The sequence below is a fragment of the Hypanus sabinus genome, chromosome 9 (assembly GCF_030144855.1).
Source record: "Hypanus sabinus isolate sHypSab1 chromosome 9, sHypSab1.hap1, whole genome shotgun sequence".
NCBI classification, from domain to species: domain Eukaryota; kingdom Metazoa; phylum Chordata; class Chondrichthyes; order Myliobatiformes; family Dasyatidae; genus Hypanus; species Hypanus sabinus.
Genome location: NC_082714.1, coordinates 92655089 through 92674595, shown reverse-complemented (window position 1 = coordinate 92674595; position 19507 = coordinate 92655089). Strand labels below are relative to the sequence as shown.

General features: G+C 39.8%; 1 protein-coding gene across 5 annotated transcripts in view; it reads right to left on the bottom strand.

The window, feature by feature from the left end:
• LOC132399636 (aryl hydrocarbon receptor nuclear translocator-like) overlaps window positions 1-19507 on the bottom strand; it is an 89351-nt gene that overhangs the window by 47205 nt on the left and 22639 nt on the right. For all 5 annotated transcript variants that reach the window (XM_059980227.1, XM_059980226.1, XM_059980225.1 and 2 more), the window contains 5 exons: window positions 18034-18247; window positions 16167-16380; window positions 5222-5324; window positions 4271-4336; window positions 1203-1288 (listed from right to left, as the gene is read on the bottom strand). In XM_059980227.1, coding sequence (XP_059836210.1) covers window positions 1203-1288; window positions 4271-4336; window positions 5222-5324; window positions 16167-16380; window positions 18034-18247 — 683 coding nt within the window. The remainder of the gene's footprint in view (window positions 1-1202; window positions 1289-4270; window positions 4337-5221; window positions 5325-16166; window positions 16381-18033; window positions 18248-19507) is intronic.

Sequence of the window (19507 nt, the reverse complement as noted above, 5' to 3'; positions counted from 1 at the left end):
AATCAGGCCTCACTATGTGCCTTGGCTTCACCAGATCAGTAACCAATATCATGAGCTTTGATCAGATTCCATACCTCGCTGTTCATCCAAGGCTTCTGGTTAAGGAATACCCAGATGTTTTTGGTGGTGATGATACTGTCTTTGCAAAGTTTGATGTAGCTCCCTCAGGCCACACCATCACTGTCCTGGAAGTTGGTTTCTCCTTCCTTACCACTGGTCTATAAACTAGAATTAGATGTAGAGACAGATTATTGGACAATCCTGGCTGAGGGCATGGGAAGGACCTATATGTACTTGCGATGTTGGCGTCCACCTGGCCCAGTGTGTTACTGAGCCTTGTTGGGCAATTCACTTTTCAATACATAGGAAATATTGTTTTAAGGTTGGCCTGATAAAAATTGCCAGCCACGATGAAGGCACCATCAGGGTGAGCAGCCAGTTGTTAACCATAGCATCATGCACTTGGTCTAATGCTAAATTGCTGTTGGCCTGAGGGAGCCATCACCAGTTACACAGCCACAGTTATGTGCTACATCACATTTGCGAAGACAATGTCATCACCACCAAAAACATCCGGGTATTCCTGAACCAGAAGCCTTGGATGAACAACGAGGTAGGGAATCTGATCAAAGGTTGGGACAACACACAGAAAATGCTGGTGGAACACAGCAGGCCACGCAGCATCTATAGGGAGAAGCACTGTCAACGTTTCAGGCCAAGACCCTTCGTTAGGACTAACTGAAAGGAAAGCTTAGGATGCTGTTTATAGATCCGGTGATGCTGTGAAATAAATAGTGATTTCTCTTTGTGGATGAAAGGACCTAAACTTTATTATTATTAGGTATTCCAGGTTGGGACAGCAATAATTTTCAAAAATGACTGATTTATTACATCAGGCAGTGTTAACATAAATACATAAAGCACCAACTAATTTCTTGCCAGAATCATGCATTCTGTCAGCTCGGTAGGCCATTCAGCCTGCTAGCCCGATATCGGCATCAGGTCTAGCCATGTTTCTGAGAAGATCATAGCACTCTAGTAGGTTCTTCTGTAAGGCGAGTCTTAGTTGAACCTAGTCCATTTTGAGAGCAATCAACTGATCACAAACAGGTGCCGGAGATGGTCACGTCACTGCAACCATCCTTCCATAATCACTTCCTTACATTCTATTTTCAAATAACACAGACATACATAGCTCTTACCTGCCGGAGGCCAAGCCTTGATGTAACCTGTACAATGCACCACAACGTACTGAGGGTCTCCTTCCTTCACAGGTCCCAGCCCATTCCTGAGAACAAAACGAACAGGGAGATGCATGTAAAGTCCCCATAGCAGATTCAGAAAGGTACCTCTTCAGTGAATCACGAATTCCCCCACTTAAAAAGGGTGCAGTCTCAGATCCTTTGGCATGCTTGGGAGGGATGGAAGAGTCAATCTGGTGAAACAACTGACTCATCAACCTCCCAAACTGCACTCTTGATTCACTTGTCCTGGGTTAAATAGAGCAAAATATTTGGACTTTCTTCCAGAGACAAAGAACTGAAAAACAGGAAGAAGTCAGGCTGAACTTACTGAGAAGCTTGTTAAGCACACCAAGCACCAAGTGGACCTGTTGCTATAAAGTGTACAGAGGAATATGACAACAATCTATGATAATAGAATTGAAAGATTAGCTGCCCTGCCTCTAATATTTGGTAATTTCTCGCCCTTCCCTTTCCCTCTTTTACCATTCCACATTCTGGTTACGCCCTCACCTGCCCATCACCCTCCGATTCCCCTCCCCCTTTCCTTTCTTCTAAAGTTCCGCTGTCCTCCCCCATCAGATTCCTCCTTTTTCAGCCTTTCACCTCTTCCACCTATCCCCAAGCAGATTTTTATTTCATCCCCCTACACCCACCCACCCAGCTTCCCCCTTGCCTGGTCTCACTTGCCAACGTGGACTCCCCCCACTTCCTTACTCAGACTTCTGCCTGATGAAAGGTTTCGGCTTGGAACATCAATTGTTTATTCCCCTCCCCGTAGATACTGCCTGACCTGCTGTGTTCCTCCAGCGTTTTATGTTGCTCTGCACTTCCAGCATCTGCAGAATCTCTTGTGATTCTGAGAGATGGTAACTCTGAAGGAGTAGTGCAGTGGCTTTCCCTTTACTTCTTTACAAAGGATAGAGGGATGGCACCAATCAGGTGTTTAAAATCGTAAGAGCAACACACACAAAATGTTGGAGCAACTCAGCAGGTCAGGCAGTACCTTTTAAACTTAAAAAACAATCAACATTTCAGGCAGAAACCCTTCACCAAGAACAGTCTTTGCCAAAAACGTTGACTGTTTATGCATTTCCACAGATGCTGCCTGACACACTAAATTCCTCCAGCATTTTGCGGGCGTTACTCTGGATTTCCAGCATCTGCAAAGACCCTTGTATTTGCAGTGATGCTAGAAAGGTGGTGAACCCTGTAGAATTTTCTCTACTTATGCATAAATATGACCTAAAATGTGATAAAATCTTCACACAAGTCCTAAAACTAGATCTAGGGAACCCGATTAAATATATAAACGCAAAAAGCTTCATACTTGTTCATTTATTTATTGAGAAAAATTATCCAATATGATGTGTATTTGTTGGAAAAAGTATGTGAACCTCTGGGGTAATGCCTTCTACAAAAGCTATTTGGAGTCAGATGTTCCAATTAACGAGATGAGACTGAAGGTGTGGGTTGTAGTGGCAACCTGCCCTACAAAAAGACACATGAAGTCAAGTTACTGGCAGAGCCTGCTCTTCTAAAGATCCACTGATGTGCACTGTGCCTCAATCAAAACAACTTTCAGAGGACCTCAGAGAATCGTAGAGATGCACAAAGCTGGAAAAAGCAATAAAAGCATTTCTGAAGACCTGAGTTTTCATCAGTCCACAGGAAGAGAAATTGCATACAAATCCAGAAAACTCAGTACTGTTGCTACTCTCCCTAGGAGCGGGCATCCTGCAAAGATCACACCAAGAGTACAATGTGCAATAAGGAGGTGGAAAAGAACCCAAGTGTAACAGCATAACAGCAAAAGACTCACAGGAATCTTAAAAACTTGCTAAAATCTCAGTTCATGTGACCACTACAAGAAATACACTGAACAAGAATGGTGTTCCTGGAAGGACATCATGAGGAAACCACCGCCCTAAAAAAAAGTTTTCACGTCTCAAGTTTGCAAAAGACCACCTGGATGTTGTAAAACGCTCTGGGACTATGTTCTGTGGGGGGGATGAGACAAAAGTTGAACTTTTTGGTAGAACTGCACATTGCTATGTTTGGTGTGGCACTGCACACCAACACCAAAAACCCATCAAAACTGTGAAGCATGGTGGAAGGAGCATCATGATTTGCTGCCTCAGGGCCTGGACAGCTTGCAACTGTTGAGGGAACAATGAATACAAAATTGCATCAAAACATTTTACAGGATAATGTCAGGATAGCAGTCCGTCACCTGAAACTTAATAGAACTCGGATAATGCAACAAGACAATAATCCGAAAGACGAGTAAATCCACACAGAACGGCATAAAAAGAAGAAAATTCATGTTTTGGAATGGCCGAGTCAAAGTCTTAATCTTAATCTTATAGAAATGTTGTGGAAAGACCTGAAGCAAGCAGTTCATGCAAGGAAGCCCACCAACATCTCAGAATTGAAGCAGTTTTGTAAGGAGGAATGGCCTAAAATTCCTCCAAGCCAATGTGCAGAACTGATCAACAGTTACCAGAAACGTTTAGCTCAAGTTACTGCTGTATAAGGGGGTCACACCAGTTACCTGAAAACAAAGGTTCACATACTTTTTCCAACAAATACACATTTTTCTCAATAAATGAGCAAGTATAATTTTTTGTGTTATTTATTTAATTGGGTTCTTTTTATCTAGTTTTAGGACTTAAGTGAAGATCTGATCATATTTTAGGTCATATTTATGCAGAAATAGAGAAATTTCTACAGTTCACAAACTTTCTAGTACCACTGTATGTTTGCGTTGAAAATCATAGCTAGCTTTAAAAAATAGGGGGCATTGGTATTTATGAGAGGGTCCAGATGCCGGGCCATCACGACAAGATGAACTGCTGGAAAATCTGGCACAGGACTTGGGAGAAATTCCTTTAGCCAGAGTACCGTCGGAATGTAGGGTTCACTCAGATGGGGACAGGCCAAGATGAACAGTGGTAAATAGATCTACGACAGGCACACTGCAGAGATGGGGCAAGATGGAGAGGGCACTGCTGCGGGGCAAGGAGTACCTGTATCGGTTCCTCAAGTAGGTGAGCCTGCTCATGGACCCAGAATCCACAGTGGCATTCCCACATCTGAAACAAAGGTAAAAACACAAATTTAAATAAACACACACACTCTTAATCAATGCAGAAGGCTATCATCACAAGGCAATCCTATGGGTGACGTGGGGATAATACCAGAAGTAGGCTGCAAGGTAAAAGATTAGTTTGACGGGCCACCTGGTCTACTCTTATTCACATCTGCATTCTTATCTTTCGACCAAACTTTGCACATGAGATAGAACTGCCTGTCTATGTACAGAGCAACAAACCTCTGCAGGAACTCAGTGAGTCAAAGCATCTGTGTAGGGAAAAGGATGGTGGATGTTTCAGGTTGAGACTCTGCATCAGGACTTCTAACGTCACCTGCGTTTTCACCCCACACTCACGGATGTTGCTCAAATCACTGAGTTCCTGTAGCAGTTTGATTTTGGCTCCAGGTGATGATTCAGAAATCCTGATGGTTCAACATTCTGGCTCACTAGAGAATATTTGTTGCACTTCCCTCCCCGCCCCACCCATGGGACCCTGGTTCCCTTCCTCTACTCTCTTCCCACCAGAACCCCAGTTTTATAAAAACCTACCAGGTTGACTGGAAAATTTGAAAAGATACTACCTAACATCTGAAAATAACCCATGGTCTGTTGGGAGATTAACAAAAATAGCTTCCAATAGTGTAGAAAACCTGCTAGTCCAGCAGCAAAATCATACAGGACTATCAGAATTTTCACTGCTCCTGGTGCTGCTGGTTGGAAGTTCACACTGACTTCTCCCTAAAGCACAAGCCATCCCACCTTCTACTTCCCAGAGGACTGGCAGAGCCAGCTGTGGAAAGCTGGTCAGGAGCCCTCTCTAGTTTGGCAAGGCAGGCAATAAGCAGGAGAGTGGCTCGAGACTCCCTGTATTCAATTCACTGACCTGACTCTGCAGATGAACGAACGGCGGGAGCCCATGCACATCCTCATGGAGGACTGCTGGCCTTCCTTCTTCACAGTGCCAGTTTTCAGATCCAAGATTCGACCTGTCCCGCCCAACAGAATAAACAATTAATCCCAACTTGTCAACAGAACTTTTGGCTAATTCATGTCCAATTCAACCATCACTCAGTGTTCCCTGAGCAACACTATGTGCCTTGTGAAATTATCTATGCTACTGAACCCCTGCTGGGTCTCACTCCCTCACAGTCAGATTTAACATCACTGGCATACATTGAGAAATATGTAGTTTTGTGGCAGCAGTGTAGCGCAATACATAGTAAAAATACAAAAATATATATAATTAAAATTAAGTTAGTGCAAAAAAAAGGAGGGGAAAATAGTGAGGTCATGTACATGGGTTCATTGCCCATCCAGAAAGTTGATGGCAGAGGGAAGAAGCTGTTCCTGAAACACTGACTGTGTATCTTCAGGCTCTTGGATCTCCTTCCTGACGGCAGCAATGAGAACAGGACAAGTCCTGGGTATTTGCAGGGGTCCTTAATGATGGATGCTGCCTTTCTGAAGCATTGTGTTTTCAAGATGTTCTCAATGCTGGGGAGGGGGGCGTCACGTGATGACGTAGGCTTGAGACGTTGGGAATCCAGCTCCCTTGTAAAAAGTAATGAAATAGGGTTTAAGTGAAGAAGAGTTAACAAATACCTACTAGAAACTATTTATAAGCAACTCAGGATTATTTTTACATATGGCTCCTAAACTGAAACAGAAGAAAGCTACTACTTTGAAGACTGCGCAAATCAGCGGGAAAGAAGGCCTAACTGTATCGGCGAAGCCTTGGACTCAAGTTGAATCTCCTCCTGGCGAAGTGCATGGCACTTCTGATGATGCGGGACAGGAAGTTGCAGCAATGCCAGCGGTCTCTAAGAAGAAACGGCAAGAACAACGCATGCGCAAAGAAACAAGTATGCATGAACAGATATTAACAAAACTACAAATCCCAACTACAGCTGGAAGTGAATCAGAAGTGGAATCAGATTCTTTGGGAAACACAGATGAAGAAGAAGAGGAAAAGGAAGAGATATCCTGATATATATGATGAATGAATTAAAAGCTATAAGAACAGATATAAGAAGGATGCAGAATACACTCGATAATGTGGTGGAAAAACAAAAGAAGATGGATAATAAAGTTAAATAGATGGAAGTAAAAATGGAAGAAAAGACTGAAAGAATAGATAACATAGAAGCCAATAATCTTGCCTGGACAACAGAAAGAAAACAAATGTTGGAAAAAATAGATGCGCTTGAAAACTCTAGTAGATGAAATAATATTAAAATTGTTGGTCTTATAGAAGGTACAGAGGGAGAAAATCCAATAAAATTCTTCTAAGAATGGATTCCGAAAATTTTGGAAATGAAAGAAGGAAGCCAAGTAATTGAAATTGAAAGAGCACACCGAGCTTTAAGACCAAAACCTCAACAAGATCAAAATCCAAGATCAATTTTGATAAAATGCTTAAGGTACCAAGATAAAGAAATTATCTTGAAGGCAGCTACTCAAGGTGCTAAATAGAGAAAAGGGTCATTGATGATAGAAGGGAAAAGAGTTTTTTTTTTATCCAGACATAAGTTACGATTTTCTGAAGAGGTGGAAGGAATTTAATCCAGTGAAAAAATCTTTATGGGAAAAGGGCTATAAATTTTTATTGAGCTACCCAGCAAAATTGATAATTTTCCTGGATAACGAAGAAAGATTTTTCGTTGACTACCGTAAAGTGGAGAAATTTGTACAAGAACTACCGCGAGGGGGACTAAAGAATTATAGAAATGAAGTGGACTAATGATGAAGACTGAAATAAGGTTGGACTTGACGGACATTTATAAGGAATAATAAGAAAAAAAATAGTTGAGGAGTATTAATTGGGAGTAGAGACATTAATTATTTTCTTTTTTTTCTTCACTAATATATTTTCTTTTTTTTTTGCGGGGGAGCTGGAGGAGCTCCTGATCGATGGCTGCGAGTTTCACGTGTACAATCATGGCGATTGCCATGACCTGTAAAATGGGGGGGGGGGGGGGGGGTAATGTTGTGTTCTTTTTATTCGCAACAATAGTGGGGGGGGGGTATTTTGGGTTTTTTATATATTAGTTATCTTTCTTCTATTTTTCTTCTTTTTTGCCTGGATGGTTGGGGAAAACACTGAAAGAATAGATAACATAGAAGCCAATAATCTTGCCTGGACAACAGAAAGAAAACAAATGTTGGAACGTGTAGCAACGTGGAGAATTTTAAAGAGTTCCCAAGGTATTATGAATGATTAATTTACTTAATTTTTTAAGTTTTAATGTTATTGGACTTAATGGACCTGTGAAAAGAAAAAAAGTTTTAACATATATTAAGAAAATGAAAGGCGATATAGCTTTTCTACAAGAAACACATTTAACAGAAACAGAACATAAGAAATTAAAGAGAGATTGGGTTAGAAATGTCATTGCAGCTTCATTTAATTCAAAATCGAGAGGAGTTGCAATTTTGGTTAATAAAACTTGACCAATTAAAATACAAAATGTAATAATTGATTCTGTGGGGAGATATGTGATTACACATTGTCAAATTTTTTCAGAATTATGGACTCTTATGAACATTTATGCACCAAAGGAAAATGATACAAAATTCATACAAGGAGTTTTTTTTGAACTTGGCTGATGCACACGATAAAATATTAATAGGTGGAGATTTTAATTTTCGTTTAGATCCAGTTTTGGATAGGTCAACCAAAGTTGTTACAAAATCAAAAGTAATAAAACTAACTTTATCATTAATGAAAGATTTAAACCTGATTGATATATGGAGAAAAATTAATCCAAGAGAAAGAGACTATTAATTTTATTCAAATAGACATAAAACTTATTCAAGGATTGATTTTTTTTTATTATCAAAAAATATTCAGGATAGAGTGAAAAGTGTGGAATATAAAGCAAGAATACTGTCAGATCATTCCCCCTTGAAAATGACAATGATAATGATGTATAAGGAGGAATTAATCTATAGATGGAGATTTAATTAAATTTTATTAAAACGTCAAGATTTTTGTGATTTTATGAAAACACAGATTCAATTTTTTGGATACGAATTTACATTCAGTTGAGGATAAAACTATTATGGGAAGCGATGAAAGCATATTTAAAGGGTCAGATTATAAGTTATACATCTAAAATTAAGAAGGAATACATGGCAGAAATAGATCAATTGGAAAAAGATATAAAGTTAGAAAAAGAATCTCAAAGATATATGACAGAAGAAAAATGAAGACAACTTGTTAATAAAAAATTACAATATAATACACTCCAGACATATTGTACAGAAAAAGTAATTATGAGAACTAAACAGAAATATCATGAATTGGGTGAAAGATCACATAAGATTCTTGCTTGGCAGCTGAAAACAGAACAGGCTTCTAAACCAATAAATGCAATTAGAACAAGTGCAAATAAGGTTACTTATAAATCTTTAGAAATTAATGAAACTTTAAAAAAATTTTATACTGAACTATATCAATCAGAAATACAAAATAAGATTGCTGAGATAGATAAATTTTTATCACAAATAACCCTTCCAAAATTAAGTTTGGAAGAACAGAAAGGATTAGATATGCCCTTTACATTAAAAGAGGTTTAAGAAGCTTTAGGATCACTTCAGAGTAATAAATCCCCAGCAGAAGATGGTTTTCCTCCTGAATTTTATAAAAAATTTAAAGATTTATTAATTCCTCCATTTACGGAATTAATATATCAAGTGGAAAGAATGCATAAACTCCCACAATCTTTTTTAACAGCGATCATAACTGTATCGCCAAAAAAAGATAGAGATCCTTTAAAACCAACATCAAAAGGCCGACACGAGGAAATCTGCAGATGCTGGAAATTCAAACAACACACACAAAATGCTGGTGGAACACAGCAGGCCAGGCAGCATCTATAGGGAGAAGTGCTGTTGACATTTCAGGCCAAGACCCTTCATCAGGACTAACCGAAAGGAAAGATAGTAAGAGATTTGAAAGTAGAGGGGGGAGGGGGAAATGCTAAATGATAGGAGTAGACTGGAGGAGGTGGGATGAAGCTGAGAGCTGGAAAGGTGATTGGCGAAAGTGATACAGAGCTGGAGAAGGGAAAGGATCATGGGACGGGAGGCCTAGGGAGAAAGAAAGGGGGAGGGGAGCACCAGAGGGAGATGGAGAACAGGCAAACATGTCAGGGATGGGGTAAGAAGGGGAGGAGGGGCATTAACGGAAGTTAGAGAAATAACATACAGATTATAAAATAATAGCAAAAATTTTATCTAATAGAATATCTAAATATTTACCAAAATTAATACATATGGATCAAACAGGTTTTATTAAAAACAATCATTGGATAATATTACTAGGTTACTTAGTATAATTCATTTGGCACAAAAAAGAGAGGAAATGAGTGTGACAGTTGCTTTGGATGCAGAGAAAGCATTTGATAGATTGGAATGGGATTTTTTATTTAAGGTATTGGAAAAATATGAGTTAGGAAAATCTTTTATACAATGGATTAAAATCTTAAATACTAATCCTCAAGCTAAAGTAGTTACAAATGGTCAGATTTCAACACCATTTTGCTTAACGAGGTCAACTAGACAAGGCTGCCCATTATCACCTTCTTTATTTGTATTGGCAATAGAACCATTAGCTGAATTAATTAGAACAGATTCAGACATTGGGGGCTTTAGAGTTAACCAAGAAGAATACAAGATTAATTTATTTGCTGATGAAGTTTTGATTTATTTAACAAACCCATTGCAATCTTTGCAAAGACTATCTTTTAGATTGGAAGAATATGGGGAAGTATCAGGGTATAAAGTAATTTGGGATAAAAGTGAAATTTTACTCCTTACCAAAGGAAATTATAATCAATGTCGATTAGTAACTCAATTTCAATGGTCAATAAATGGGATAAAATATTTAGGTATTAGAGTTGATAATGATGTAAAAAATTTATATAAACAAAATTATTTGCCATTATTAAAAAAAATAAAAGAGGATCTTGATAAACGGATGACATTACCAATAACATTAATAGGTAGAGTTAATGCTGTAAAAATGAATCTATTTCCTAGATTGCAATATTTATTCCAAACTTCACCAATACAATTGCCTCAGAAATTCTTTTCAAGAACTGAATACATATGTAAGGAAATTTCTTTGGAAAGGAAAGATGTCAAGAATATCATTGGAAATATTGACATATAAATTTGATTTAGGAGGGTTACAACTTCCAAATTTTAAGAATTATTATAAAACAAATCAACTTAGATTTATTGCGTCTTTTTTTAATGAAGAAAAACCGGCATGGATTAGAATAGAATTAGATAAGATAGGAGAAAACATACCAGAAGATTTTATATATAAATGGGAATCCAAATGAATACGGGGAAAAAAAAAGAATCTCCTATATTAAGACACTTGATTGATTTATGGAATAAGGTAAATAAGGACAATGAGATAAAGAAATCTTTATTAGCATAAAGAACTTTAATTCAAAATAGGCTTATTCCTTTTACAATGGATAATAAACTTTTACATAATTGGTTCCAAAAGGGGATTAAATATATAGGTGATTGTTTTGAAGGAGGTATATTGATGTTGTTTGATCAATTAAAAAATAAATATAAAATATCAAAAAACACTCTTTTCTGTTATTTTCAATTAAAGGCTTATTTACGAGAAAAGCTGGGTCAAACAATGTTGATGCCAAAACCTAGTGAAATAGAAATATTAATTCAAAAAGGAAAAATTCAAAAATTTACATCCTGTATGTACAATTTGATTCAAAATCAGACAATTAAATCAGGAATTCATAAATCAAGACAAAAATGGGAATCTGATTTGAAAATTAAAATTGATGGAAAAAGCTGGTCAAGATTATGTTCTGATAGTATGATAAATACAATATTTAGATTAGTACAATATAATTTTTTTACATCAATTATATATACCACAGAAAATACATAGATTAAATTCACATATGTCTGACCAATGTTTTTGATGTAATCAAGAAATTGGTATTTTTTTTACATTCTACTTGGTCTTGTTTTAAAATTCAATCATTTTGGATAAATCTAAGACGTTTATTGGAACAAATTACTGGAGTACAACTCCCACATAGCCCAATATTATTTTTATTAGGAGACATTGAAGGGACAATACCAAAACTGAATTAAATAAGTATCAGAAAAAATTTATAAAAATTGCATTGGCAGTAGCCAAAAAAGTTATCACAGTTACTTGGAAATCTGATTTATATTTAACTATGGATCGTTGGAATAATGAAATATATAGTTGTATTCCACTTGAAAAAAATCACATACAATCTAAGAAATGAATATGATATATTTTTGAAAATCTGGCTCCCATACCTACAAAAGATAGGATTAAATACATAGGTCCTTTGAAGATAAAATTATAAAGTAATTGGGGAAAATTAAAAATTAAAATTAAAATTATTTTGAACTCCATGGAGCATGTGGGGATCCTCCGATATCCAGGAAATCTTTTTCTTCTTTCTTTTTTTTCTTTCTTAGATAAGGGTTAAGGGGGGGGGGGGGGAGGGTTAATATTATTTTTTCTCTTTCGTACTATTTTATCATTACATTTATTCTTTGTAGTTTTCTAAAAATTTAATAATTTTTTTTAATGCTGGTGAGGCTATTGCCCACGATGGAGCTGGTTGAGTTTACAACATTCTGCAGCCTTTTCCAATCCTGTGCAGTGGCCCATCCATACCAGACAGTGATGCAACCAGTTAGAATGCTCTCCATGGTATATCTACCTCCCTCTGACCTCCCACAGCCCCAAGGATCTCGAGATCTCGGAGCTCCTCAATTTCACCTTCACAGTCACCCCGCAGTGCAGAAGTACCTGCAGCTTCCTGGCGTATTATGGCAATTGCTCGGCTTGGAAACCAGTTCTTCAACCTACAAATTCCACAGCAACGCTCAAGCACCCAACTAAACTAATGCCATCTATTTTATTCATTCATCAACCTCCTTTCAGGTTCAACAATGCACTGGGGTCAAGGGTGAGTGTACCTCTTCCCTTTACCCAAGAGGGGCTGCAGAGTAGCATACATTCACTCTATGTGTTCAACACTAGGGTCATCCCTCAAGTCCTACCTTGCCCAAATTCTCCTTATAACTCACACCCTCAAGTCCTGGCAACATTCTCGTACATCTTCTCTCCACGCTTTCAAACTTAATGACATTTTCATTATAACAGGGTGACCAAAGCAGTACGCGATGTTCTAGGAGCAGCCTCACCAACATCTTGTACAACTGTAACACATAGCAACATAGAAACCCTACAGCACAATACAGGCCTTTCGGCCCACAAAGCTGAGCCGAACACGTCCTTACCTTAGAAATTACCTAGGGCACCCATAGCCCTCTATTTTTCTAAGTTCCATGTACCTTTCCAGAAGTCTCTTAAAAGAACCTATCGTATCCGCCTCCACCACCGTCGCTGGCTGCCCATTCCAGGCACTCGCCACTTACTGTGTAAAAAACTTAACCAACAGCTCCTCTGTACCTACTTCAGCCATTTCAGCTCTGGGAAAAAGCCTGACTATCCACACGATCAAAGCCTCTCATCATCTTGTACACCTCTATTAGGTGACCTCTCCTCATCCATCACACCAAGGAGAAAAGGTCGAGTTCACTCAACCTATTCTCCTAAGGCATGCTCCCCAATTCAGGCAACATCCTTGTAAATTTCTTCTGCACCCTTCCTATGGTTTCTACATCCTTCCTCCAGTGAGGCAGCAGAACTGAGCACAGTACTCAAGTGGGGTCTGACCAGGGTCCTATATAGCTGCAACATTACCTCTCCGCTCTTAAACTCAGCCCTCAATTGATGAGGGCCAATGTGGAACATTGTGGGGTACTGGCTGAGATGAGGCAGTCTCAATCATATCGAGTCCTGGTTACCCAAATGGCTCCTCTCTGCTCCCATTCTTTTATGTTTTATTCCAAATGGTACTTAAGAATCAAACACCTTGGGGTCGCAGTCATATGGACCAGACTGGGAAAGAAAGCAGGTTCCCTTCCACAAAAACAAATTTAATGAAACAATTAACCTGTACTTCATCTTGTCAACTCTTACCAATTTTTATTGATGCATCATGGCTTGTTGCTGCAACTACTCTGCACATGAAAGCAAAGAACTGCAGAGAGAGAGAGAGAGAGAGAGAGAGCTCAGAACATCACGGTAACCACCCTCCTTTCTATGGACCCTATCTGCACTTGTTGCTGCCTCGGTAAAGCAGCCAGCATAATCAAAGACACCACCCACCCTGGATGCTCTCCTCTCCCGTCTGGCAGAAGATACAAAAATGCCTGAAAGCACATACCACCAAGCTCAAAGACTGCTTCTATCCCACAGTTCTAATCAGACTCTTGAACAGACCTTCTGTACAATAAAAAGGATTCTTGGCCGCACAACTTTATGATCTTGCATGTTGTTATTTACCTGTACGGTACTTTTTTTTTAGTAACTTTTACACTTTATTCTGCATATTAATGTTTTGCTTTATTCTATTTCAATACCCTATGTAATGATTTGATCTTTATGAATAATATGCAAGATAAGCTTTTCACTGTATCATGGTACATGTGACAGTATTAAACAAATTCCAATTTGTGTTTCAGTAGTGTAAACGTGTTTAACTAAAAGCAGAATTACCAGAAGAACTCAGTCAGTCAACCTGTATCTCTGGAAATGAACCTGCCTAGCAGACCCAAGTTAACTGGATTCTCTTTCCGCAGATGCTGTTGGACCGGCTGAAAATTCTGGCAGCATTTCTATTTTGGTTTCAGATTGCAGCACTCATTTTCCATAAGTTGCCTGACTGTTATGATAGGATCGTTATTCAGGGCTCAAATTGACTAATTCAGTAACGCAACCACCAGTCAGTATCATTGTGAGTCATAAGTAAAACAGTATGTGATAGCTGCTCCAGAGAAGTGCTTTACTATGTTAAGACCACACCCTTAAGATGCACGTTCCTCTTGAACTTTGGACAGTCTGTTTTGTAGCAGTAAGAACAGAAGCAAACTTGCCTGTGTAGCCAGTTTCTGCTCTAACTTTAACTACGTTTGAAAGTGCCACATCTCGAATAGTGATGAGACTGAGTAGAGGAAGGAGATAGAGAGCTTAGGGACATAGTGTCATAACAACAAGTCAACAAAGAAAAAAAGCTGGCCATTAATTTCCGCAAGTGGGGTAGTGCAGACACTCCCAACTACATCAATAGTGCTGAGGTTGAGAGTTTCAAGTTCCTAAGAAAATCATCAACAGCCTGCTTTGACCCAACCACGTCAAAGTCACAGCCAAAAAAACCCCATAACACCACCTCTACTTCCTCAGCAGGCTAATGAAATTTGGCATGTCCCCTTTGACCTTCACCAATTCATCCATACATCACAGAAAGCATCCCATGTGGGTTGGGTGCATCAACTGCTCTGCCCACGACCACAGGAAACTGCAGATAGTTGTGGACACATCAGGGAAACCAACCTCAGTTCTAGACACTCTGTCATTCACTGCCTCAGTAATCAAACATCGCACCCTCCCCGGACACTCACACGAGTTACAGGACTCTACAACTCAGTAATATTCATTACTTCTTTCAGAAAGGCAACGTCTATTATTAAGGACCTCCAGCACCACTATTTTGTCACTATTACCATCAGGTAGGAGGTACAGAAGCCTGAAGGCACACACTCAGCGATTCAGGAACAGCTTCTTCCGCTCTGCCACCTGATTCCTGAATGGACTTTGAAGCTTTGGACACTACCTCACTTTTTTTAAAATGCATTATTTGTTTTTGTACATTTAAAAAAATCTATTCAATATACGTAATTGAATTACTTGTTTATTTATTATTATGTTTTATTTTTTTCTCTCTCTCTCTGCTAGATTATGTACTGCATTGAACTGCTGCTGCTGTTAATAAATTTCACGTCACATGCCGGTGATAATAAACCTGACTCTGATTCTTAATTATTATTTTGCTTTTTTCTTTTTGATTTTGCACAAAACATCTTTTGCATATTGGTTATTTGTCCATCTTTGTTTGCGTGAACTATTGTTCCTCTTTCTTTGCAAGAAAATAAATCTCATGATAGTATATGGTGATGTACATGTACTTTCTTAATACATTTACTTTGAACTTCAAGCAGAAGATAAAAAAAGCCTGAAAGCGCACATCTCTAGGCTCCGACAGCTTCTTCCCACTGAGTCTTGTAACAGTGAAGAAGATAGAAGAGAAGAACATACATTTTGAACAGAGATGAGGAATTTATTGAGCAAAAGGGTGGTGATTGTGTAGAATTCATTGCCACAGGCAGCTGTGGAAGCCAAGTCATTGGGTATATTTAAAGCAGAGGTTCATAGATTCCTGATTAGTTGGGAGGTTACAAGGGAGACGGCAGGAGAATGGGGTTGAGAGATATAACAAATCAGTCATTATGGAATGAACAGACTCAATGGGCTGAATGGCCTGATTATGCTGTTAAGTTCTTATTGAACTTCCCCATAAGAATGGACTCTTGACCTCATAACTTACCTTGTTAATGCCTTGCAAATTATTTTCTGCCTACACTGCCCATTTTCAATAACTGTACCACTTCATTCTGCATTCTGGCATTGTTTTGCCCTGCACTATTTCAAGGCACTGTTGCAATGGAATGATCTGTATGGATGGCATGCGAAACAAGCTTGCCACTTTTCCTCAGTACAGATGACAATAACAAACCAGTTTACGGAACGAAGGAGCAGCTGACTGACAGTAACCAGGTTCAGCAATAGAGGCATGGGGCAAGAACCGTGCCCAGCCACCTGCATTTACCTGTCATCGCATTCTCACTGGTGGAGAGCTGTTCCCGCAGCTTCTCCACGTCATCCGGGTGGACCTGGCTGTACAGGGTGTTGCCGAACCACTCTGACTGAGGCTGATTCAGGACTGGGGTGACCGAGTCCGACACGTAGATTATCTTCCCCGTCTCGCACGCCACCACGAAGAGGAATCCATCTGCTGCTTCCAGGATCAGGTGCTTCAGCTCCTTGGGTGAATAAGCAAAGAGAAATACCTCATTAAACACTACCCGCTGAATTATACTGGCTCTCTGAGCCTGCAGGGCAAGTACCCTGGAAGGGCAAGTCTCAACTCAATACCACTTTCTCTTGCTTCCAGAAGGCCAAAATCAGGCCTGCCCCCTCAACCACTACCAATTTTATAATCAATGCACTATAGGATGGCAACTACTCCGTCCACGACTCTTGTACATCAAGTAATCTTGTAAATATATTGTTTAAGTATTCTTTGTTGCTTATATAATGAATTATGGTGTATTAAAGAAAAGCATGAATTGCATACATAACTCTACCACATGATACTCGCATTTCTTAAAGCAACATGAACTAAGTCTTGCATTATTTTGAACTCCTGTCTTATTATTAGTCTGGTTTCATGTTTTAAAGTTACAAAACATCACAAAGACCATCAGAAAAGGCAGAGAGTTGTGGACACAGCTCTGCACATCACAGAAACCAGCCTCCCCTCTATGGATTCTGGCTACACTTCTTGCTGCCTCAGTAAAGCAGCCACACAATCAAAGACCTCTTCCCCACCCCGAACATTCTCTCTTCTCCTCTCTCCCATTGAGCTGAGGATACAAAGGTCTGAAAGCATGCACAACCAGCTTCTACCCCGCTGTTATGACCACTGCATGGTCCCCTACAGGATCAGATGCAGATAGACAGATTGTTGCATAACAGGGGAATTAAGGGTACTGGGGAAAAGACAGATAGGTGGAGCCAAGTCCACAGTTTAGTCAGCCACGGAGGAGGCTCAATGTGTCAGATGGCCATCTCCTGCTCCTATTTCTTATGTGGTTAGATACACTCTTGATTTCACAATCTACATGGTTATGACACAGTGCCTTATTTTCAACCTGTACTGCGCTCTATAGCTGTTACCAAACTATCACAACTGCTGGGTAAGTTATGAAAAACCAGTGCTGGAATCTGAAACCAAAATGTAAATGCTACCAGAATCCTCAGTCCGCATCTGCAGAAAGAGAATTCAGTTAACATTTTGGATCAGCCAAAGAGTTTTGCTCCCCACTTGTGATTGCTTGGGAAGTTAACTACGTTTATTCTACTGAAACCCAGATTGGAAACCTTGTATCTACTAAGGTATTGTCACATGTACCAAGATACAGTGAAAAGCTGGTCTTGCATACTGTTTTTGCAGATCAAATTATTACACAGCACAATGAGGTAACTTAATATAAAAATAAAAACAATGCGGAATAAATGTAAAAGCTACCGAAAAGGTGCTGCATGGGTAAACGATAAAGTACAAGACCATAATGAGGTAGACTGCAGAGGCCAAGGGTCTACCTTATCCTCGAGCCTGGTGAACATTTTTTCAGGCTGTTTTATCTTCTACTTGATGGTGGGGGAAGAAGATGGGCAATTGCAAAGGGTCAAGGAAGGTTGGAGTTGATGTGTGGCATGACCACCCTTTGGAAGCAGATTTTAGAACCACGGGCCATTAGTTACAGTACGGTATCTTGTTTCTCTTGAATACCAGAGTGATAATGATCTTAAAAGCAGGTGACATAGTGAATGGGAAGGATAGGTGCTCCATAGATGCGGGCACAAGGACTGACACTCGACTTACTACTGCCCTTGCCCGTGAGCCCACCTACCTGGTCCGTGAGGAAGGAGGGTTTGTAAGTGCCATCGACTGAGGTGTTGCCTGTTCCCCGTAGCGACTTCATGTGGGACACGGCCATGCGCAGGATCGTCAGCTTGTCTGGCTTACGGGCCAGGGCGCTGCAGGTGGGCACCATGTCCGATAGCTCCGTGATGTATGCTGTCATCTTGTTCCGCCGGCGTCGTTCGATCTCACTGTGGTTTTCCCTGGAGAGCAGGAACCAGAAAAATCAGAGTCCAAAAACAAAAGACAATGATCAACTTACAAGATCATAAAACCAAGGAGCAGAATTAGACCATTCAGCCGATTGAGTTTGCTTCACCATGCAATCACGACTCATTTGTTTTCCATAAACCCATTCTCTCTGTAAACCTTAACCGCCTCACCAAACAAGAATCTATCAAACTCTGACCTGGCCTCTACAAGTCTGTGGCAATGAATTCCACAAAATCACCACCATCTGGCTAAAGAATTTCCTCCTCATCTCTATTCTAAAGGGAATTCCCTGTATTCTGACACTGTTCCCTTGGATCCTAGATGCTCCCACTACTGGAAACATCCTCTCCACATTCACTCTATCCAAGCCTTTCAGTATCTGGTCGGCTTCAATGTGATACCCATCCCTCACACCATTTCCAGCTAGTACAGGCCAAAGGCATTAAATGCTCTTCATACATTAAACCTTTCATTCCTGGGATAATTTTATGAAACACCTCTCCAGGCCAGCACACCCAAAATTGCTGAAAATGTTCTAAATTCACACTTTTATTTCAATGATTTGCAAGTCTGCAGAACTTTTCACAAGCTCACAGGGCATGATAACCCTCTATACAGAGCCTGAAATCTGTTACAACCGGGTGAAAACAACCTGTCAGGCATCCATATCACTGGCAGGCTCTCCGGTTCTTCCACACTGGCATGGTGATCAAATGCATGTGCTTTCTTGGCATCTAAGAAGATTCAGCACATCTTTTGTTTTGTTAAATTTCTACATCCTGCTTGGCTGCATTTCAGACTGGTATGGAAACTGCTCAGAAATGGACCATCAGAACCTACACCACCCAGTCCTTCACAGGCTCCTCCCTTCCTTCCTTCCAGTCCATCTTCAAATCGCATCACCTGTTACAGCATCATCAAGGATGCCTGCCACCCAGGTCATGCCCTTTTCCTCCTCCTACCTTCTGTCAGAAGATAGAGGAGCTCAAAAGTCTGGATGCTCAAGAACAGCTTCTTTCCCCACTGTTGTCAGACTCCTGAACCAAACTCCTCTCTCATAGCTCCTTCCTGGTGATGCTGCCAAGTCCTCCAACTGAGCAGCTCTGCACTCTCTGTAGCTGTTACACTTTATTCTGCAATGTTACTGTTTTACCTTGTATTCCCTAGATGCACTGTGGAACGATCTGATCTGTAAGAACAGCCTTCTATTGCATCTCAGTGCAGATGACAATAGTAAACCAGCACCAATT